We start from the raw sequence: 24,825 nt of genomic DNA on the forward strand, positions 1-24,825 counted from the left end.
CTTTGACTGGTACTCTACTAAAGGTAAGCATACATTTAAGGTGGAAGATCAAACGATATCTTAAAATGTGTTGTAGGCGACCTTAGTTTCTTTGTGACCAGGCTATACTTCATCCATGAAAGAAGATACCTGTACACAGGAACATCTTGCGGGTCAGAAGGGTAATACATATGTTGCATGGATCATGTCGCTCTGCTGTTATACACGTAACTATCTTGCGTAGCACGTCTGCTTGAAAATGAGTCCGCGGAGTTAGCACAAATGAAACTTTGTAACAGGACCAACTGTGCGCCTGCGGGGTGACTGTTTCTCGAGTGGGCAGCTGTCGCAAGTCCCGAGTAAGTGAGAGGTAGTATACGCTGGTCTTTTTTTTGCGTTTTCCTAATGGCTCTTCCTCGCTTCCGTGTTCAATATGGTTAATTTCTTTACTACCATAGTGCTCTCCCGTTCTGATTCAGATTGTTTCGTTGTAGTTGTAACTTTAAATGTATTTTTCTTAATTAATATTTCCCTCCCTTCACCTATGAATGGTAAGCCAGTTGTCTGAAGGGGCGGCTCCACTAGGAACTTTCTGAAACGCTAGACGTATTTCAGAAATTCGAATTGTCTTTCTAGCGTAAGACTGAGGTGGAGTAGGCTGTCCAGGCGCAATCCCACAAATAGTTTTTGTGAAAGAAAAATATTTTCCTTGAAAATTAACACAGCGATCATGATATGCTGCCTATTTACAGTTTCTGAAACCTAGGCATTGGGGCAAGACAAGAAAGGATTTAAATCTCCTTCAGCAGAATGACAGGAGAATTTGAACTTAACACTGTCCCACTAACATTAAAATGGGGCAGATGGGACCAATGACAGAAACACAAATCAAACTATACTGCCTCTTGGACAAAAACCACAATAGTCATAAAGCCAAAATAGCTTTCAAACATCACTACTTAATAGAAACAATAAATCAGAAAATTAGGTCTGAGATTTAACTGGACTTTCAAATGTTTCACTTACACTTAAACTAAGTACGTGACCTGCTATCCACTCCTACCAACAGATACTCAATCCTAGGAAAATTACTACCAACCCACTAAAATAGAAATAACGCAAAATTAGCAATTACACTTCTCTGCACAAGACCATATGCTATTCTATCTACTAAGTACCTACATATTTAGTCTGACGTTGATACTACATCAGAATATTTTATGATCTGAAGATGGCAGTTGATGATGATGATGTTTGGTTTGTGGGGCGCTCAACTGCGTGGTCGTCAGAGCCCGTACAAAGTCCCATATTTTCACAGTCTAAGCTAGCCATTGTCAGGAATGATGATGAAACGATAATGACAACACAAACACCCAGTCCCCGGGCAGAGAAAATCCCCAATCCAGCCGGGGATCGAACTCGGGACTCCACGATCCAGAGGCAGTAACGCCAGCCTCTAGACCACGAGCTGAGGATTCTGAAGATGGCAGTAGCCGAAACCGATAATAGTGAAGTTTAAAACTTTTAGTGTGATCAAGACGGACCTCAGAAATGAAGTGCCAAAATATCATCACGGACTCATTTTCAGACTTAATTCGGTTTATGTGCACACTTTAATATTAACTTTCGCTTGGAGAAGATAACCACGTCCATAGAGTGCAAGCAACCACAGTCATCGCACACACAAACTGTGCGCATGGTCCTTAAATATGAAATATGACTGACAAATCGCTACACTCAGTGTATGCTGGTTGTGCCCTCCACTGAAAACAAAAAATCACTTGAATCGCCTCGATCGGCCAATTTTCTGCTGTCGGTCACACTACTGGTACTGCCTGAGTCTCTCGTATCACCGTCCTCTCGTCCGGGAAAGGTAGCGACTACCCTTCCGGCCTGTTTGTGTTCACTTTTGTAAGTAGTCAGTTTAGGGTGTTCTGTTGGTAACGCCATGTAGCGCTCTGTATGAAAATCACTGACTGTGCTGTGTGCAGTCTGTGGCGGGTTGGCATTGTTAGAATATTCGCTATTGTAGTGTTGGGCAATTGGATGTGAACAGCGCGTAGCGTTGCGCATTTGGAAGTGAGCCGCCAGCGTTGGTGGATGTGGGGCAGTCAGAAAAAGGAAATTTGTAAGACTGTATTTCATGAAATGATACACATATTATGCCTTTTGAACACTATTAAGGCGAATATATTGTTTGTTCTCTACCAAAATCTTTCATTTGCTAACTATGCCTATCAGTAGTTAGTGCCTTCAGTAGTTAGAATCTTTTATTTAGCTGGCAGTATTGGCGCTCGCTGTATTGCAGTAGTTCGAGTAACGAAGATTTTTGGTGAGGTAAGTGATTTGTGAAAGGTATAGATTATCGTGGGGATTATTGAAAGTCAGATTGCGTTGCGCTAAAAATATTGTGTGTCAGATTGTTGATCAGAACAAGTGAAGAGAGAAATGTCTGAGTACGTTCAGTTTTGGTCACCTGTTTGAAAATCAAATAACGTAAGAGGTTTTATCATCAAAGTAATAATAATTTTCCAAAGGGGAAATTTCAACATCTGCAGCCAGGCCCACGACGTCTGTTCGAAGAATCAAAGTCCTGGTTTCTCGGCACACCAGCTCTGCAGAAGGCTTGGTACTCGTTCGCTGTTTACCGATTCACCACTTGAGTAGCTCTCTCGCAGCCCTCACTACAGCCATGGTCACTGTCTCAACTCCCGTGCCCTGCTACGCTGTTTCAGACGATCCTGTCTCCCCCTCCCGCTTCCCCAACTTCGTCACGTCATTCGCTGACTGCCGGTGACGTTTCATGCTTCCTGACTACTCCACCCGATCACTGAAATGGCTTCTGCAAAGTGTTTCCACGTTTAATGCCGATCAATTGACTGACTTCGTCGACTCAGGCTCGTGACGGCAATATTATGCTGTCGGCAACAATCAGCTGCATTTTCATTAGTCCTCTGGTGACAGGCAGAGACACCATAGCTTCTTGGAAGTTATTGTGGACCACCTGCACCCCGATCTCAGGTCTTTCTGAAAAGAGGTGGCATCTTCCACCAAGATAAGTTCTGGCCACAAGGACCGTGGAGCAGTGGGTTGAAGAACATGATGTGTAGAACTCGCACTGATGTCTTTGCCAAGAAATACGCATGATTCGAGCCCGATGCAACACATTTGGCACGCTATCTATCAAGGACTGGTCAAACACCTTCTATGAAGAATCGCTGCTATACCGCTTCCCACCGGTAAATTAACATCCATTTAATTAACCCAGAATGAAATTTTTAATCTGCAGCGCAGTGGGCGCTGATTAAAACTGAGGCACTGGCGTAAGCGAAGCTGTGAGGACGGCTCTCGAGTTGTACTTGAGTAGTTCAGTCGGTAGGGTACTGATCCGTGAAAGGCAGAGGTGATTGTGTAATTTAGTTGGTAGAGTACTTGTCCTCGAAAGGCAGAGGTCCCGAGCTCGACTCTCGGTTCGGCGCATAGTTTTAACCTACGAAGAAGTTTCAATTGAGCGGTTGATAGTTTGCAACAATAGTTTACAGGCACATTTCTCAATCCAGAAGCAAAGGCAAATATAGGTAGTGGGTAAAAATACGGAAATAACAAAAACACAAGGTAATGTCGGAATCATATTGTCATTCAAAACGGCATCCACTTACACCGAATGGATAGATACAGGTACTCTATTGCTTTTTACGAGAATCTCACACATTTCTTCTTGAAAAATATTGGAAGAGAAGAGGTAACAATTCATCCACGTGCTCACAAAAAAAGCCCTGCAAGTTATGAACAGTGTGAAAAGAGGCTCTGTGGTCTTCGAACACAGAATCATCATTTAGAAACAATCATTGATCAGCCAAAATGGTCACATAATCCTTGGCAGCAATTCACCTTCGCAGAGTAGCCACGGGGACCATGGAATACCATGTCACGACTGCTAAAATTTTCTCAGATCCCCCGGCAATTTTCACTCTTGTGATGGAAGTTGGAAATGGTGTGCATTAAGTCTTGCTCGACGAAATTACTCTCATCCATTGCTGCACAGTATAGGTTTTATTGCTTCGGTGACACATTTTCCTGTTACGGGCATTTGCATCGCTGATGAGTTGTTTTCGGACTCCAGCTCGACCTCCGTGGTTGTGGAGCTCCCCTCGAGTTTCTTTGAAGCTGGCAGTGTTCCCAGGTGCGGTATCCAGTTTTCCAGTGAGTTTCGCAGCTATTCTGCTCTATATTTCGTCACAGACCTGTTCTGTTACAATCAGTCAGCACACACTTTCGTCGACTTTGTGACTTAGCGTGTGATGTTTTTCCGCCTTCCCTGTCTTCAGTATAAATGTCCCTTATTGTGCGTCATAGAAAACCATACACTTCACCTACCTCGGCTACGGATGCACACATCATATGAGCACCTACGTGACTTCGCCATGACGTATGCACTCAATACTATACAGATCAATCTCCTGACACTTGTAACGTATTAAGGACATCGCGAGGTGCCGTTGGAGTCCAGATACAACGACTCAATCTGCAATTTGTTCAAGCGGGGATTTCTGGCGACGTTAGAATATTTTTGCCCAGTAAGGGAAATTCACGCGATGACGAGGTTGATCTATAAAAAGAAATGGAAACAACACAAATACGAAGGGCATTCAATAAGTAGTGCAACATTTTTTTCTCTGTTAGATTACGGTACAAAAAATGTGGATTTAGTTTTGGGACGTGTCATGGAATATTCAGGCTTTAACTTTTTCAGTTTCATGTAGATCCGATATTCGCCGACGGAATACGTAGCCTTCGAAATAGTGTCCGTCAGAGAGGCGCATTCCAAGCACAGAGCTAACATTCTACATCTAAATTTACATACAGTAGATACTACGCCAGGCACCACACGGTGCGTGGTGGAGCGCACGTTTTCTTTTGGGGGAAAACCAGAAAGCCGGAGATGTTCAAAGGCGCTTGCAGAATGTATACCGAGAACCGGTAGTGAACAAAAGCACGGTGAGTCATTGGGCGAGGCGTTTGCCATCATCGCGACAACGTCGCGCAAACCTGTTCATCTAACGAGTGCAATGTTGGAAAGTGTGGACACTCTTATTCACGGTGATCGACGAATTACAAACAAACGCCACGCTGCTTGAACGTCCAGCATGTTGGAAAAATTGTAGGTCAGAAACTTCTGTTAATTACTTCAACGAAAGACTTGCCAAAGTTGTTAAATTCACTTCTCTTATTCACTAGACGACTGCTTTCGAGCCGGGATGATTTGAAAATGGGTCCCGGTCGGCAACTAGTCATACAGTAATTGAAAGGACTTAAATTTGCAACTTTGGGTGGTTTTTCATTACCCTCACCTCGCTGATCAACTCGACGTCTGTTGGTGTGCTGACTTACTGGTGTATTCAAAGTTGAGTGCCGTCTGGGTTCCTCACTGCGTAACAGAAGAGCCGCGAAGAAGTATCTGTGCAGTGTTGCTTGCACATTAGAGGCTTATCGTGACAATTTTTGGTCGACCATCATCACAGGTGATGAGATAAGGGTTCATCACTTCGAACCGGGAATAAAACAGCAATCCATAGAGTGGCACCACGCAATATCTAAAAATGATTCAAATGGCTCTGAGCACTATGGGACTTAACATCTATGGCCATCAGTCCCCTAGAACTTAGAACTACTTAAACCTAACTAACTGAAGGACATCACACACACCCATTCCCGAGGCAGGATTCGAACCTGCGACTGTAGCGGTCGCGCGGTTCCAGACTGTAGCTACTAGAACCGCTCGGCCATCCCGGCCGGCGTTTTTGGAGGTCTGAAGGGATTATTCTGTTTGATGTCGTCCCTTATGGTGGACAAAACTTCATTTGATTGTTCTTTCCGACCCACCCTACAGCCCCGAACTCGCACCTTCCGACATATGTCTGTTTGGCATTCAGCGGGAGATTATTGATGCAGCAGGACATTGGCTCCGACGTCAGCGAGTAGAGCGGTGGCTTGCGGGCATAGAGTCTGTCCCAGTTAGAAGGCGTAAGGTCATCGCATTGAACGGCGATAATGTTGAAAAATATGGTTTTGTAGTCAATGAAGAGAAGTCTAAAATATTGGAATCCTGAATAAAAGTAACCCGCTTTCAGAAATAAATTCCTCAAACAAAATAAGAGAATGAATAGATGGATTATACCCTCCAAATTCAGAACAATAAAGCATATACACCTCCTATTTACGCCCTAACACCAATGTAGACTTCCCTGTATTTGTGTTACCAAACAAATAGAATTGAGGCTTCCTCATCTTCGTAGACTGAAAGGAAGCATTTTACCAAGCTACGATTTCTTTAGCCCAACCGGAGTAAATCAAATCACAATGCGACAACTCACAACGTTCCTTTCGATTTTGCTGCAACGCTTCCCAATACTTCTTAATAAACTTCGCACTCGACCAATGACTAACCAAGAACGGGTCGGCATAATCGAACTTCTTGGTACGTTTAGCCCACCTACGTAATCGATTATTAAAAAATATGGCGGATTCATTACAATTTATAAACGGTTCAGCATCATACTTTGTAATTTATATTAATGCTGAATTCCTACTCTTAAATGATCGAACATCAAATACACCTACAATAAGACCGAACATCCATTCCAACTTGTGGAACAGTGGATGACTCATGAACTGTTGAAATATGCCCTTGAAATTCATGCACGCACATATCCTGGCTTGCATTTGAGGCCGGTGAAAGCCATTAGCATGACCTCGTTCGCGTTGCATCACTTTCACAACTGCGTCTCTCTTGTTTCATCTCTCTGGATACGTAGAATGACGCCATCCTATGAAATACAGTACTTCATACAGCCTATGAATTTTTCAAATGTCCAGTGAACAGTTTTCATTTACACACTTACAAACTGATAGTTTTATTTATTTTTAGCCGCAACTGTAATCCTAACCATCTTACCCTCTAATATTGGATGCCTCCTTAACAACGAGGCAATTTTCTACGATGGCCTTCGGCTGTTCGTCTGGGGTATGAAATTTGAGGTTCTATATTATAGAGTATCTAATATGTATACGACAGAGGTCTGCAACGACCCTGCCTAAAATCATAATATCTGTTAGCACACCTTATAGCATTAGGCATAAAAACATATTCTCGGTACGCTTCTCTAAGTTGTGTTAACAATTGCTCCAAATTAGTTTTGTAATACCACAACTCCTCTAAAACAATAACAACTGCTGATACATTTATTTTATTTCCATAAAGTGTCGTTGCAAGTTTGTCAATTCGAGCGTCGGAATCAGGAACCAGGGAAGCACGTCGGAGACTATCAGGATAATGTTGGATGTAGGACACCTCTGGTGCCTGAGCGAGTGACAAGTACGAGGAAGTTCCCAGCACACTGTACAACTGTACAAATGTGAGCATGAGAAAGCGTCCACCTCCTCCGCCTGACCAAAACGGGTCGCCGAGATATGGAACGAGCGTAGATCGGGTTTCGGCCAGAGTGGCTACTTTTTAAGGGCGTCGGCATACAGCTTGTAGGGCGCGACAAATCGAGGCTCCGAGTTATCGAGGTCGACGCCGGTGTATTTTTCTGCACTAACTCTACGGCTGCAGGCGCTGGACGGCGGCCATAACTCTTGCACGGGGTCGATAATCAATTTTACTTAAACCTGCGCCATGCCGCGGCCCCCGGCGGCCCGCGGTATGCCTGCTAACAAGGCGTCCCCGGCGTCGTTAGGAGCGCTCCGGGCCGCGCCCAACGAGGGGCTAATGAACGCCAGCCGGCCCTGTTCTTTTCATTAATCGCGGCCAGCTGAGAGATTCCGCCGCCTCCATCCGCTGCACGGCTTACGCTCGGTCCGCTCTTGGCCAGTAATTTGGTCCAGCGTGGAGTGATTTACTGTCTTCGCGACACCAGAAATCAGCGATCGGGGCACTGCGCGCTTAGACTGCTAAGTTGCTGGCCTACTGCTGTGGCGTGTGCACTGTATGATAAACCGGAGAGCGAACCGAGCCATAAATCTAGCTGGGAGGCTTATCTCCCAAGACGTGGAAAAAGAAATGAAAAATGGGAGGAAATAAAATGGATCGGTTCATTCCTCGTGGTGTTTTGTTCGGGTCTTGTCAAAGATTTAGTAGTTGGAGATCCTACAGATTACTCTGACACTTAATATGTCAGAAACTGCAAAATTTTCCATGAGTAAAAGTTCCGCTGAAATCGAGTGTTTCGAAACTCATCTCATGATTATTTATTCAAGAGAAAGAGCTTCATTATTTGAGCAAGTCAATAATGCTATAGTGCGAAACAAAACTTCGACGTGTAATGTCATCGATGCACCGCTGAGCACTAAGGTTGCCACGATACAACGAAAGGGGTCTGACTTTGAAAATAAGTAGCACCCCACACCAACACTCCTTTTCGTCGGGCAGTACGGCAGGCGACACTCAGGTCGTATCCCACCGCTGCCTGGTGCGTCCCCAAACACTTCTTCGGCTTAGAATCTCACTGACTGCAGTAGATTTGACTTCAGTAACGCGACCCTCTTCGAACTGAGCCCCGATGACAAGCGATGATGTTTCTTGAGACACCACGGTCCCTAGTGGTATACCAATTATTTGCTTAACGTATTCCACTCTCTGTCTTCCTCTACAGGTTTTGCCCTCTACAGCTCCCTCTAGTACCATGGAAGTCATTCCCTCATGTCTTAGCAGATGTCCTATCATCCTGTCCCTTCTCCTTATCAGTGTTTTCCACATATTCTTTCCTCTCCGATTCTGCGTAGAACCTCCTCATTTCTTACCTTATCACTCCACCTAATTTTCAACATTCGTGTATAGCACCACATCTCAAATGCTTCGATTCTCTTCTGTTCCGGTTTTCCCACAGTCCATGTTTCACTACCATACAATGCTGTACTCCAGACGTACATCCTCAGAAATTTCTTTCTCAAATTAAGGCCGGTATTTGATATTAGTAGACTTATCTTGGCCAGAAATGCCTTTCTTCCCATAGCGAGTCTGCTTTTGATGTCTTCCTTGCTCCGTCCGTCATTGGTTATTTTACTGCCTTGGTAGCAGAATTCCTTAACTTCATTGACTCCGCGACCATCAATCCTGATGTTAAGTTTCTCGCTGTTCTCATTTCTACAACTTCTCATTACCTTCGTCTTTCTCCGATTTACTCTGAAACCATACTGTGTACTCATTAGACGGTTCATTCCGTTCAGCAGATCATTTAATTCTTCTTCACTTTCACTCAGGATAGCAATGTCATCAGCGAATCGTATCATTGATATCTTTTCACCTTGTGTTTTAATTCCACTCCTGAACCTTTCTTTTATTTCCATCATTGCTTCCTCGATGTACAGATTGAAGAGTAGGGGCCAAAGGCTGCAGCCTTGTCTTACTTTCTTCTTAATACGAGCACTTCGTTCTTGATCGTCCACTCTTATTATTCCCTCTTGGTTGTTGTTCATATTGTATATGACCCGTCTCTCTCTATAGCTTACCCCAACTTTTTTCAGAATCTCGAACAGCTTGCACCATTTTATATTGTCGAACCCTTTTTCCAGGTCGACAAATCCTATGAACGTGTCTTGATTTTTCTTTAGCTTTGCTTCCATTATTAGCCGTCAGAATTGCCTCTCTCGTGCCTTTACTTTTCCTAAAGCCAAACTGATCGTCACCTAGCGCATTATCAATTATCTTTTCCATTCTTCTGTATATTATTCTTGTAAGCAGCTTCGATGCATGAGCTGTTAAGCTGATTGTGCGATAATTCTCGCACTTGAAGTCTTCGGAATTGTGTGGATGATGTTTTTCCGAAAGTCAGATGGTACGTCGCCAGACTCATTTATTCTACACACCAACGTGAATAGTCGTTTTGTTGCCACTTCCCCTAATGATTTTCGAAATTTTGATTCTTAATGTTACCACCGTTGCTTTTAATGTCACCAAAGGTTGTTTTGACTTTCCTGTATGCTGAGTCTGTCCTTCCGACAATCATATCTTTTTCGATGACTTCACATTTTTCCTGCAGCCATTTCGTCTTAGCTTCCCTGCACTTCCTATTTATTTCATTCTTCAGCGACTTGTATTTCTGTATTCCTGATTTTCCCGGAACATGTTTGTACTTCTTCCATTCATCAATCAACTGAAGTATTTCTTCTGTTACCCATATTTTCTTCGCAGCTACCTTCTTTGTACCTACGTTTTCCTTCCCAACTTTTGTGATGGCCCTTTTTTAAGATGTCCATTCCTCTTCAACCGTGCTGCCTACTGCGCTATTCCTTATTGCTGTACCTATATAGTTAGAGAACTTCAAACGTATCTCGTCATTCCTTAGAACTTTCGTATCCCATTTCTTTGCGTATTGATTCTTCCTGACTAACGTCTTGAACTTCAGCCTACTCTTCGTCACTACTATATTGTGATCTGAGTCTATATCTGCTCCTGGGTACGCCTTACAATCCAGTATCTGATTTCGGAATCTCTGTCTGACCATTAATCTTATTGAAATCTTCCCGTATCTCCCGGCCTTTTCCGAGTATACCTCCTCCTCTTGTGATTCTTGAACAGGGTATTCGCTATTACCAGCTGAAACTTGTTACAGAACTGAATTAGTCTTTCTCCTCTTTCATTCCTTGTCCCAAGCTCATATTCTCCTGTAACATTTTCTTCAGCTCCTTCGTCCACAACTGCATTCCAGTCGCCCATGACTATTAGATTTTCGTCCCCCTTTACATTCTGCATTTCCCTTTCAGTATCCTCATACACTTTCTCTATCTGTTCATCTTCAGCTTGCGACGTCGGCATGTATACCTGAACTATCGTTGTCGGTGTTGGTCTGCTGTCGATTCTGATTAGAACAACCCGGTCACTGAACTGTTCACAGTAACACACCCTCTGCCCTACCTTTCTATTCATAACGAATCCTACACTTGTTATACCATTTTCTGCTGCTGTTGATATTACCCGATACTCATCTGACAAGAAATCCTTGTCTTCCTTCCACTTCACTTCACTGACCCCTACTATATCTAGATTGAGCCTTTGCATTTCCCTTTTCAGATTTTCTAGTTTCTTTACCACGTTCAAGCTTCTGTCATTCCACGCCCCGACTTGTAGAACATTATCCTTTCGTTGATTATTCAATCTTTTTCTCATGGTAACCTCTCCCTTGGCAATCCCCTCCCGGAGATCAGTGAAAGCCTAGTGTACCTTTCCATTTCATAGATTTGTTCTAGTGCGCAGCAGTTTAACAGGGCAGTGGGAGGTCGACTTTTTTCTACGCTGGGTTTTGTTGCCCTTCATGGTGCAAACCGCCCTGGCCTTAGGCTGCAGCAAGGTAACGGTTGCCCGCATACGACAGCAGTATCTACTACTTCGCTGTTCCCCAATTGGAAACGTTTGGAGCAATACGCGCATGGCGTTCCAACGAGCTTTCAGAATATAACTTGACAATTTGACAAAATTTGTCACGAATATCCCTCAGGGAAACAACCGACAACTTGTAAGTAGGCTGTTTATTTTTTTCTTATTGGTAACGCCACATCTACATCTACATCTACATCTACATGACTACTCTGCAATTCACATTTAAGTGCTTGGCAGAGGGTTCATCGAACCACAATCATACTATCTCTCTACTATTCCACTCCCGAACAGCGAGCGGGAAAAACGAACACCTAAACCTTTCTGTTCGAGCTCTGATTTCTCTTATTTTATTTTGATGATCATTCCTACCTATGTAGGTTGGGCTCAACAAAATATTTTCGCATTCGGAAGAGAAAGTTGGTGACTGAAATTTCGTAAAAAGCTCTCGCCGCGACGAAAAACGTCTATGCTGTAATGACTTCCATCCCAACTCGTGTATCATATCTGCCACACTCTCTCCCCTATAACGCGATAATACAAAACGAGCTGCCCTTCTTTGCACCCTCTCGATGTCCTCCGTCAATCCCACCTGGTAAGGATCCCACACCGCGCAGCAATATTCTAACAGAGGACGAACGAGTGTAGTGTAAGCTGTCTCTTTAGTGGACTTGTTGCATCTTCTAAGTGTCCTGCCAATGAAACGCAACCTTTGGCTCGCCTTCCCGACAATATTATCTATGTGGTCCTTCCAACTGAAGTTGTTCGTAATTTTAACACCCAGGTACTTAGTTGAATTGACAGCCTTGAGAATTGTACTATTTATCGAGTAATCGAATTCCAACGGATTTCTTTTCGAAGTCATGTGGATCATCTCACACTTTTCGTTATTTAGCGTCAACTGCCACCTGACACACCATGCAGCAATCTTTTCTAAATCGCTTTGCAGCTGATACTGGTCTTCGGATGACCTTACTAGACGGTAAATTACAGCATCATCTGCGAACAACCTAAGAGAACTGCTCAGATTGTCACCCAGGTCATTTATATAGATCAGGAACAGTAGAGGTCCCAGGACGCTTCCCTGGGGAACACCTGATATCACTTCAGTTTTACTCGATGATTTGCCGTCTATTACTACGAAATGCGACCTTCCTGACAGGAAATCACGAATCCAGTCGCACTACTGAGACGATACCCCATAGCTCCGCAGCTTGGTTAGTAGTCGCTTGTGAGGAACGGTGTCAAAAGCTTTCCGGAAATCTAGAAATACGGAATCAACTTGAGATCCCCTGTCGATAGCGGCCATTACTTCGTGCGAATAAAGAGCTAGCTGCGTTGCACAAGAGCGATGTTTTCTGAAGCCATGCTGATTACGTGTCAATAGATCGTTCCCTTCGAGGTGATTCATAATGTTTGAATACAGTATATGCTCCAAAACCCTACTGCAAACCGACGTCAATGATATAGGTCTGTAGTTAAATGGATTACTCCTACTACCCTTCTTGAACACTGGTGCGACCTGCGCAATTTTCCAATCTGTAGGTACAGATCTATCGGTGAGCGAGCGGTTGTATATGAGTGCTAAGTAGGGAGCTATAGTATCAGCGTAATCTGAAAGGAACCTAATCGGTATACAATCTGGACCTGAAGACTTGCCCGTATCAAGCGATTTGAGTTGCTTCGCAACCCCTAAGGTATCTACTTCTAAGAAACTCATGCTAGCAGATATTCGTGTTTCAAATTCTGGAATATTCCATTCGTCTTCCCTGGTGAAGGAATTTCGGAAAACTGCGTTCAATAACTCCGCTTTAGCGGCACAGTCGTCGATAACAGTACCATCGGCACTGCGCAGCGAAGGTATTGAGTGCGTCTTGCCGCTTGTGTACTTTACATACGACCAGAATTTCTTCGGATTTTCTACCAAATTTCGAGACAATGTTTCGTTGTGGAACCTATTAAAGGCATCTCGCATCGAAGTACGTGCCAAATTTCGCGCGTCTGTAAATTTTAGCCCATCTTCAGGATTTCGCGTTCTTCTGAACTTCGCATGCTTTTTCCGTTGCCTCTGCAACAGCGTTCGGACCTTTTTTGTGTACCACGGGGGATCCGTTCCATCTCTTACCAATTTATGATGTATGAATATCTCAATTGCTGTTGCTACTATATCTTTGAATTTGAGCCACATCTCGTCTACATTCGCATAGTCAGTTCGGAAGGAATGGAAATTGTCTTTTAGGAAGGCTTCTAGTGACACTTTATCCGCTTTTTTAAATAAAATTATTTTGCGTTTGTTTCTGATGGACTTGGAAGAAATGGTATTGAGCCTAACTACAACGACTTTGTGATCACTAATCCCGGTATCAGTCATGATGCTCTCTATCAGCTCTGGATTGTTTGTGGCCAAGAGGTCAAGTGTGTTTTCGCAACCATCTACAATTCGCGTGGGTTCGTGGACTAACTGCTCTAAATAATTTTCGGAGAATGCATTTAGGACAATCTCGGAAGACGTTTTCTGCCTACCACCGGTTCTGAACAAGTATTTTTGCCAACATACCGAGGGTAGGTTGAAGTCCCCACCAACTATAACCGTATGAGTGGGGTATTTATTTGTTACGAGACTCAAACTTTCTCTGAACTGTTCCGCAACTGTATCATCTGAGTCTGGGGGTCGGTAGAAGGAGCCAATTATTAACTTAATTCGGCTGTTAAGTATAACCTCCACCCACACCAATTCGCACGGAGTATCTACTTCGACTTCACTACAAGATAAACCACTACTGACAGACACCAACACTCCACCACCAATTCTGCCTAATCTATCTTTCCTGAACACCGTCTGAGACTTCGTAAAAATTTCTGCAGAACTTATTTCAGGCTTTAGCCAGCTTTCTGTACCTATAACGATATCAGCTTCTGTGCTTTCTATTAGCGCTTGAAGCTCAGGGACTTTTCCAGCGCAACTACAACAGTTTACAACTATAATTCCGACTGTTCCTTGATCCAAGCACGTCCTGTAATTGCCAAGCACCCTTTGACATTGCAGCCCATCCCGCACTTTCCCGAGGCCTTCTAACCTAAAAAACCGCCCAGTCCATGCCACACAGCCTCCGCTACCCGTGTAGCCGCCAGCTGAGTGTAGTGAACTCCTGACCTATTCAGCGGAACCCGAAACCCCACCACCCTATGGCGCAAGTCAAGGAATCTGCAGCCAACACGGTCGCAAAACCGTCTGAGCCTCTGATTCAGACCCTCCACCCGGCTCTGCACCAAAGGTCCGCAGTCGGTTCTGTCGACGATGCTGCAGATGGTGAGCTCTGCCTTCATCTCGTAAGCAAGACCGGCAGCCTTCACCAAATCAGATAGCCGTTGGAATCCAGAGAGAATTTCCTCAGATCCAAAGCGACACACGTCATTAGTGCCGACATGTGCCACCACCTGCAGCTGGCTGCACCCTGTGCTCTTCATGGCATCCGGAAGGACCCTTTCCACATCAGGAATGACTCCTCCCGGAATGCACACGGAGTGCACACTGGATTTCTTCCCCTCCTTAGCCGCCATATCCCTAAGGGGCCCCATTACGCGCCTAACATTGGAGCTCCCAACTACCAATAAGCCCACCCTCTGCGATTGCCCGGACCTTGAAGGCTGAGAATGATCCTCTGAAACAGGGCAGGCAGCTGCATCTGGCTCAGCCAGAGACAGTGCCTGAAACCGGTTTGTCAGACGCACTGGGGAGGCTTTCTGATCAGCCTCCGGGGACGCCTTTCGCTGCCTGCCACGCCTTGGAACGACCTCCCAATCAACCACAGGCGAGGGCTCAGCCCCACTGCGGGCAGCAACCGGGGCAACCACAGCGGCAGACCGATCTGGGGACAGACGGGATGAGGTTGACATCCCCGTGATACCCGAGTCCGGCTCCCCACAGTGGTGCCCATTGGCAACAGCCTCAAGCTGCGCGACCGAAGTCAGCGCCGATTGCAGCTGTGAGCGAAGGAATGCCAAGTCAGCCCTCATCCGAACACAGCAGTCGCAGTCCCTGTCCATTCTAATTGATGTTTAACAACAGTTACTGAAACACGAGTCCGTGCCTAGATAACGCAAGCGGAACACACAAAGAATGTATCAACTAACCTGTACAAATGCCTAACGACTGCGCTACAATCTGCTGAATTTACGATTACAGTAACTAAAACTCGAAATTGCACCTCCTATACGAAACTCACACGCAATTTAAATAAGAATCTACGAAGTAAACACTAAAGCGCGATGCTACAACTGTCAAATACTATAATACGCCCGAAATATATGAATTAAACAATGCAAGTACCCAAAAACACGCAAAGAAATTAATTAAACTATCTAACAAATAAGTAAGCTAGGGTTATACGACTTGCTGCAGCAGCTGCTTATCCAACGGCGGCAGGGAGCACACTGACTGACTGACCAACCGACACTGGCCGTTCAAAACAAAAACAGAAGACAGACGACTACGCGAATTTACACTATTCAGGTACTAAGGCGCGATGCTACAACCCTCAAATACTATAATACGCCCGAAATATATGAATTAAACAATGCAAGTACCCAAAAACACGCAAAGAAATTAATTAAACTATCTAACAAATAAGTAAGCTAGGGTTATACGACTTGCTGCAGCAGCTGCTTATCCAACGGCGGCAGGGAGCACACTGACTGACTGACCAACCGACATAGCGCTCTGTATGAAAAATCACTGGCTGTGCTGTGCACAGTCTGTGGCTGGTTGGCATTGTTGTAATACTCGCCATTGTAGTGTTGGGCAGCTTGATGTTAACAGCGCGTAGCGTTGTGCAGTTGGAGGTGAGCCACCAGCAGTGGTGGATGTGGGGAGAGAGATGGCGGAGTTTTGAAATTTGTAAGAATGGATGTCATGAGCTGATATATGTATCATGGCTATTAAGGTAAATACATTGTTTGTTCTCTATTAAAATCTTTCATTCGCTAACTATGCCTATCAGTAGTTAGTGCCTTCCGTAGTTTGAATCTTTTATTTAGCTGGCGTAGTGGCGCTCGCTGTATTGCAGAAGTTCGAGGAACGAAGATTTTTGGCGAGGTAAGTGATTTGTGGAAGGTATAGGTTAATGTTAGCCAGGGCCATTCTTTTGTAGGGATTTTTGAAAGTCAGATTGCTTTGAGCTAAAAATATTGTGTGTCAGTTTAAGCACTGTCTTGTACAGTTTTTCTAAGGGGACATTTCATATTTGCCGTCCATCCATACTGGGATGTTACAATACAGCATCGAGATTCCATCAGCCTATTGCTAACAACAACCTTCTCCACTTTTTTGTCCAGTATGTCTTTCATGACTTTGCACAGGTTCTCAAATTTGACCTTGTCTTCTTCCCTCTTTTTCTTTTCTTCTTCGTCCTCAGGAAGTTCAAGACCTTCCTTAGTAACAGACACCAGTTGTTTGCCATCATATTCTTCCATCTGCTGGACTACATACTCATCAACTGGCTCTGTCATGTACACTACTTCAAAGCCACGCTTCTTCACTCTTTCAAGAAATGAAGAGTTAGCGACCTGTTCCTTGTTTTCACCAGTAATGTAGTAAATGTGCTTCTGGTTTTCTTTCATTCTCGCATCATAGTCCTTAAGTGAACAAGTTTCATCACCAGATGCTAATGTTGCATACCTCAGAAGATCAGAAAGCTTCTTGCGGTTTGTACTGTCCTCATGAATGCCAAGCTTAAGGTTTTTGCCGAATTGCTCATAGAATTTCTTGTAAGTGTCTGCATCTTCTGTCAATTCCTCAAACAACTCCAAGCATTTCTTGACTAGATTCTTCCTGATTACTTTCATGATTTTGTTCTTGAAATGTTCAGTGGAAGATCTTCACTGTCCACAACTCCCTTAATGAAGTTCAAGTATTCAGGAATTAAATCTTCACAATTGTCCGTAATGAACACCCTGTGGACATACAGTTTGATATTGTTCTTCCTCTTCTTGTTTTCAAAGAGATTAAAAGGTGCTCGACGAGGAATGAACAGGAGGGCCCGGAATTCAAGTTCTCCTTCAACAGAGAAATGTTTCACTGCAAGATGATCTTCCCAGTCATTTGTTAAAGACTTGCAGAATTCACCATATTCTTCCTGAGGTATATCATCTGGATTCCTTGTCCAGATTGGCTTTGTCTTGTTCAACTCTTCATCCTCCAGATGTTTTTCTTTGATAGTTTTCTTCTTCTTTTTGTTTTTGTCTCCAGACTCGTCTTCTTCATCCTCACCAACATCTTCAATCTTTGTCTTAGATTCATTATCACCTTCTTCACCACCTTCCTTCTTTTCTTCTTCTTCTTCTTCTTCGCTGAGTTCCTTGTCCCTTTCCTTCTCTACAACCAACTTGATTGGGTAGCCTATGAACTGAGAATGATTTGATATCTGGTTTCCCATTGAAATTTGTAAGAATGGATGTCATGAGCTGATATATGTATCATGGCTATTAAGGTAAATACATTGTTTGTTCTCTATGAAAATTTTTCATTTGCTAACTATACCTATCAGTAGTTAGTCCTTCCGTAGTTTGAATCTTTTATTTAGCTGGCGGTAGTGGCGCTCGCTGTATTGCAGTAGTTCGAGTAACGAAGATTTTTGGTGAGGTAAGTGATTTGTGAAAGGTATAGGTTAATGTTAGTCAGGGCCATTCTTTTGTAGAGATTTTTGAAAGTCAGATTGCGTTGCGCTAAAAATATTGTGTGTCAGTTTAAGCACTGTCTTGTACAGTTTTTCTAAGGGGACGTTTCAAACTCTACCAACAATTGTCAAGCAGAGTAATTGCCTGCTTAAGTGCCAGAGTTGGACCAACGTCTTATTTACTTATGGAATTCGTGATTCTCTTTCTCTTTAAACAAATCTTTTCTGAACTGTAATCATTTATTTGTCTGTACATGTACATCACATACACCGATGTCCGTCCTGTTCCGATAATTCCTTCGTGGTATTTCATTTTCGTGTTAGACCGTATTTCATAGCACTGAGAGAATAATTTCTAATAAAGAATTCACTGTTATACTAATACCTCTTTTCCGATAAAGCTAATGTTTCTGTCACCTTTTTCATCTCTCAGACTACTGTAGCCTCCCATTCTTTACCTTCAACAAAACGAATCTGTGCGTCTTACCATTTCGCCAATCCTCAAGATACAGAGGGTACTGTTAACAGAGGAAGTAGTCACGATATACTACTAAGAATTATCGTATATCTTTGGACTCTAAATTTCGGATTTTAGTGAGTGACAAATGTGAAGTATTGCATATTGTACAACTTCTTAACCGTGCCTATGAGAAGCATTCATTTTCACTTGACTAGGATTTTGGCGTTACGTTGTGGCGTCAGGTCAAAGAGTGACAGAGAACCTAGTATTCCTAGGCACTGACTTTTCTATAGTCTGAATTTGCCGAGTACCATCCACATCCGAACCTTGTCCCAAGTGTTTCATTAGAGTGTCCTACACATCACCTATTTACTAAACAAACTAATCCACATCCTCATCTTGTCGCACTCGTTATTGGACTGGCTTATACAGCGTGTGTACTCAATAGACTACACAGATGTTGTGCAAACCAGTCCAATGATGCACTGAACACTGCAATCTGCAATTCAACAAGAAGCTTGTGCTCAGAGTCAGTCACAATAATTTGACAGCAGTGTGACATAGCAAAACTCACACAAACAACCACAATTAGATTTACTGAGTAACGTTACCTAGACTGGCAGTTCAATTAACCGTTGAACCTAAAATCCTTCATGTAATCATCTGACGGCAGCGCGAAAAACATAGTGAAGCTCACACCGACAAATTGGATATCCACGTCACAAGGCACAAGTTACTACCGTATGCGTCCTGTAAATGCGATACTGACTGGGCATCAGCAGAACTTACAAAAAGTACCGGATCCTGGAGATAGCTGCATGCTAACCAACATCCACACAGCTCAAAGACTAAACCCAGTTCACACACTCTAGTAAGCATCCAAGACCGGCTGCTTTCCACAAAAAGATCCGTGAAGTGCCAGACTGGTGTCCACAAAACAGCGCGCTCTCATTGTCAGCAGCTGTACGCCAGCCAATACCTACCCAAGTGTGTCTTTCAAAGCTTCCTCACTGATCGCTGTACATCACTCTGCCCCCTGTTGGTCAGTTGTTCTCTGTGGTACTCAGCGTTCTTTTCTAGGTTACAGCCGGCTTCACGCGTTGGCTCTCGACAGCACTCGTGTCCAGTGATATGTACGCACAGATTTTCCAAATGCCGTGGACGTGTGACACCTAGTGACAGCACACTGAAGAAAATTGAAATTACTGAATAAGTCGGCCGATTTATTTTATCGATTTGTGAATTAACGAGACAAGAAGCCCATTACTATTATCATTGACATCGTGATAACGTATACTGTATGAATCGGCGATTGAAAACGTGATTAGTATGTAATTAATCTCTTTCTACGTATGAAATTGGACTGCTACTCTCAAAAAAATATCGAAGGAGCAACAGTGAACCGAAGAAACACGAAAGATATGAGGAGGGGCAGAAATGGGATTAAAGATGAACGTAAACCAAAACTGGCGACCTGAAGCCACCCTGACGCAAAATTACACATAATTTCACAGACCATGCAAGGGCGACATAAAATGCAGATTAGTCCAAGCATATATGGCGTTCCTTGCCAAAAGAAGTTTATTATTATAAAACGTAGAGCTCAATTTGAGGAAGTCCTTTCTCAAAATCATAATTTGAGGTATAGCATTCTAAGGAAGTGAATCATGTATTGTGAAAAAGCTGGAAAAGAAGAGAATCGCAGCGTTTGAGATATGGTACACAGAAGGAAAATTAGGTGGGTTTGTAACATGAGGAAAAAGGAGTTTCTTCGCAAAATCCGAGAAGAAAGTAACGTATGGAAAACACTAACAGAGAAAAAGGAACAGGATGATTCGACACGTGTTAAGACATTGGGAAATAAGTTTCACGGTGCTAGTGGGAGTCGTATGGAATAAATGACGTTGTACCCAGTGTTTCCATGACGGACGGTTCTGTGATTACTCGATGAGGTGTCACAGAGGAACTAGAACACATGAAATACACGGTGTTTATAAATTAGTTACACAAAAGTAAACTTTAATTGTGAAAAAGGTAAATAACTTACAGATTTGTTTCATACAATCTTGAGTGCAGTATATTGTCAAATTTCATTTACAATTTCATTGTAGCTACCTCTTTTAGGATGACAAAAGGCCCGTTTGCAACGTGTTTTCTGCAAAGTCCATTGTAGCAAGTCTTAGTGTATGGTAGTAACAGCTTGTGTTATTTGTTGGCGTAGTCTGTCAACGTTTCCTGGAAGCGGAGGAACTACTGTCATTTCGTCTTTAATGTAACTCCACACACAGAGGTCTATTTGGGTTAAATCAGGTGATCGTGGTGGCCAGGATATTGTGACACCACGACCACTTCAAGTTAGTACATTATAACAGAGGTACATGGCAATTCCACAGTGATAATTCGGTGGCGCGCCATCTTGCTGGAAAATAAATTTTGTATTCATATTTTATCGTACCTGAAGCATCAAATAATCTTGAAGCATGTCCAAGTACGATATGCCGAACCTGTTCAATTTCTGCGTCACAGCCTGCTGACTGACCCTGAACTGGCGTCCTGTATGACACATGCCAGTTCCGCAGTTTCGGTGAAACAATTGTATCGCTTAATAACAGTTCGTCTTTGATGTGGTGGCTTGCGATATTTAATGGTGAATTGTCTTTGACCTGCAGTAGCGCAACTGGGTTCATGAATCTAAGAAGAACACTATGCACACTGTGCACCATTATACGACTCCATGACAACTGTTGGAATTACTCATTCTCGTATGCCAAGTAGCGAGAATGTCAGGGACTACCAGTGTTCGCCAGGAATAAATCTTGAATATATACTGCATTCAGTGGTGTATAAAACATTTATATAAGTTTATGAAACAAAATTAAAGAAAAGCACCCTGAAGATCACTTGCAACAGCGACCGAAACGTCGGTAGTTTTACATATTGACAATGCGGTCACGAACCTAGAAAAAAATTTATTGACTGTGGAAATGGCCGCTGAAGCCTACGTTTATATTTGTGTAAGTTATTTACCCTTATAACAATTAAAAGTTACTTTTGCATAATTTATAATCACCCTGTATTAGCTCACTTTATTATGTAGATGATAAAAAAATACCTAATTTCACAGAATCCTTTGCAGCTGTCATTGACTACGAAAGCATCCCTTGAGGAACATGTTAACAAATTGTTCTTCAGCACCACGAAATACAACATTTACGAAAGTATGTTTTATGAGAACTGTAACTGTTACTGTCCTACACAATGATGTTGGCTGCAGCAGCTGCGGTCTCGAAACTCGAAATGGGCAGAGCAATTCCGTGGTTGGTTCTATATTGACCTCTGGTGAGAGGGCGCTGCTGTGTTGATAGGGGAGGCGTTGTCTTCAGGACCGCCTCCTATACGTTGTTGTGGAATTGAGCAACTCCTTGGTAAGTGTGTGGTCTCGATACGTGTTGGCAGCTGTGGTGTGGCACAGCAATCTCCGTACGATGCCACAAAAAATGTAGAGGGAGCCACAGATTGCATACAAACAACATATAAATGAGGACATGGAGTGCAAGAGCTACTATGAGGAGTCGGCGGAAGAGGTGGGCCACACTGAACCAGGTAGAACACTGAGATGGAAAACACGGTCAGGAAGTATGGACAGGAAGATGGGACATGTGTTAAGACGTCCGGAAACAAGTTTTACGCAGCTAGACTTTCCATTAACATACAGCCGTGGATATGAGCGAATACTGTTGGGGTGGAGGCTGTGGGTGTTTGAGTGGGAAGGGGGAGGGGAAGGAGTAGTTTTGCGGGAATGAGTGTGGGAGTTATTGGCGTGAAGCACCATTTCAAAAATGGCACGTGTAATTCCTCGATGCATATGAGAACGACGAGTACAGTACGCGCTCTTCCAACACTGATATGAATGTCCACATTTACACCCTCCTTCCGCAGTAACCACGCCATTCTCCAGGTTGTCCGCTCACGTAATGAGAACAGATGGGAGACTGGGCTGCACTGTGCAGTGACTGCACTGCTAGTGATTGGCCTGTCACCTACGCTTAGACTGAAGTACTGCGTGAATGATAAAGAGAAGATCAATATGGAACGCAGGTCGCATAAGATATTTTTGATTATTTTACGTGATGGGGTTAGTTATAAGTCGTCCGCTGCTGGTGGTCTACTGGCTAGCGTTGCTACTTCTGGATCACGAGGTCCGGGTTTCTATTCCCGGACGGATTGGGAATTTTCTCCGCCATGGAACTGGGATTTTGTATTGTTCTCATCATTCGAACATCATTCGGGAAAGTGGCGAAACTGGATAGTAAATTGACTGAGCCTGTTTAAGCACACGTAGACATCGTCGTACTTCCTACATGGCGGTCAGTATTTCGACCAGTTGGGCAGCGTGGCTATGGGAAGCACATTAGCTCCATTCATAGCCAACCTTTTCATGGAAAAATTTGAAGACATCGCCTTGGACACTGCAACAGCTAAGCCAAGTTGCTTTTATCGTTACGTCGATGGTATATCATCTGGCACCATGGTCGTGAAAAACTGGGAGAACTCTTAGAGCGCCTGAACAGCATTCACGGCCACATCAAGTTTACGATGGTAGTCGAGACAGATGCTGCATTGCCCTTCCTTGACGTCCTCGTTCGACGGAAAACCAATGGGCATCTCAGCCACAGTGCCTACAGGAAACCGACACTCACAGGTCGGTATCTGCACGCTGTCACCCACTACCATCCGGCACAAAAACGTGCCGTTCTTTATACCCTCGTCCATCGTCCTAAAGTCGTCTCGTCGCTGAAAGTCTGCCACTATAACAGAGCCACTTCCGAAAAGTCTCCCGGGAAAACGGGTACAGCCGCAGACAGGTGTTACAGTCTATATCTGGTGCGACACGCAAGGAACTCACCAACAGAGAAGAGAACACCACCGAAGAAGAAAGCAAGAAACTTGTGTTTTTGCCTCTCTGTGGTACAGTGTTGGGAAAGATTAGATGGCTGCTGAAGGCATGTAACATATCATCCGGGTTCAGGCCCCCAGCAAAAATTCGACAGCTCATTAGGCCTGTGAAGGACGATCTAGGTTTTAGAACACCTGGAGTGTGCGTGACACCATGTCAGTGTGGCTGTTAGTACGTCGGCCAAACAGTACCCACGGTGGAGCAACGCCGGACGGAACACGAGAGGTGCTTACGCCTACGCTGTCCAGAAAAATCAGCCGAGGCAGAGCACGCCTTAGAAAATGGACACCGAATTCTATTTGACGAAACATCTGTCGTTATGAGGACGAAGGGATTTTGGGATAGCTTCATAAGAGAAGCTATTGAAATAAAAACCTCTGAAAACGCCATGAACAAGGACGGCGGTTTGCAGCTCAGCACAGCCTGGGACCCGGCCATCGCGTGGTTAAAACGGGCGCGAAGGACACGGGATGAAAACATTACCACATATGGCGAGCATGAGAGCACCAGTGACGTCACAGCCACAGTGGGGCTGTATAAGGACGCGGCCACGGCGACAAAACAGTCATTCTTACCCCTTGACAATGACTGAGGAGAGCTCGGTCGAAAGATCGTGGGGGTTTAATCACCTGACGCTGCTGGAAGCCAGAGAAAATTTTATTAAGTCATATTGCCACAAAACCATCCATTAATACAAGACTGTTAATCTGTAAGGCTGCTGATAAGGACGCAGTTGGCGATCCCACAAATTAAATGTCATCGTCTTTTATACGTCGGAATTTCGCTCCCCTAATTGGGAATATTCTAATGACATGTACATTTTAATACGTTGTTTTAAAGAGAAGAAGCCAGTTGCAGTCACTCGCGCCCACTCTGGACGCGCTACAACTTACGCACACAGTTGTCACGTTGAGAGTCTTTACGTTTAGAATGTTTACTCTTTGTTGCCATATATAACAGTATGGGCTTATCTCGTGGATGTGAGCAGTCGGCGTTTCTCATAACACAAAAGCTAATCGAGGCTCGTCCTGGTGCAGCTGGAAGCCGCGAACGCTGCCCGCAAGACGGCGTAATGACCCAATCACACCCTGCGGTGGCGTGTCGTTTAACCTCATTATATTCCGCGTAATCGGATAGCGAGCTAGATAAAGCTGGCAACGCGCTAACGACTAGTGGAAAACTGAAACTGTTGCATCGCTAATTAGCGGGCTTTACCGCTTATTTGGCGACAGTTGTTCGCAGGCCTGTAATTAAAACAATTAGACGCGGTCCCACGCAGGCAGAGGGTACTCTTCCCTATCGTCAGCGAGCGGCGCGGGGCCACATCAAAGCGCGGTGTTCGTGGCTGCTGCGGAAAAAGGTCACCGCCGTGCAGTGGTGG

The 24,825-nt window shown here is 44.0% G+C and overlaps 1 protein-coding gene across 1 annotated transcript; it reads right to left on the reverse strand.

Annotated features, from left to right (window-relative positions):
• Window positions 1–7,644: 7,644 nt before the first annotated feature.
• Window positions 7,645–17,787, reverse strand: LOC126364495 (heat shock protein 83-like). The gene is given in 3 exon segments (XM_050008065.1): window positions 7,645–7,767; window positions 16,571–17,208; window positions 17,211–17,787. Coding segments are annotated over 3 exon segments (1,338 nt in total).
• Between the last annotated feature and the right edge of the window lie 7,038 nt (window positions 17,788–24,825).

This window comes from Schistocerca gregaria, chromosome 1 (genome assembly GCF_023897955.1).
Source record: "Schistocerca gregaria isolate iqSchGreg1 chromosome 1, iqSchGreg1.2, whole genome shotgun sequence".
Taxonomy (NCBI): Eukaryota; Metazoa; Arthropoda; class Insecta; order Orthoptera; family Acrididae; genus Schistocerca; species Schistocerca gregaria.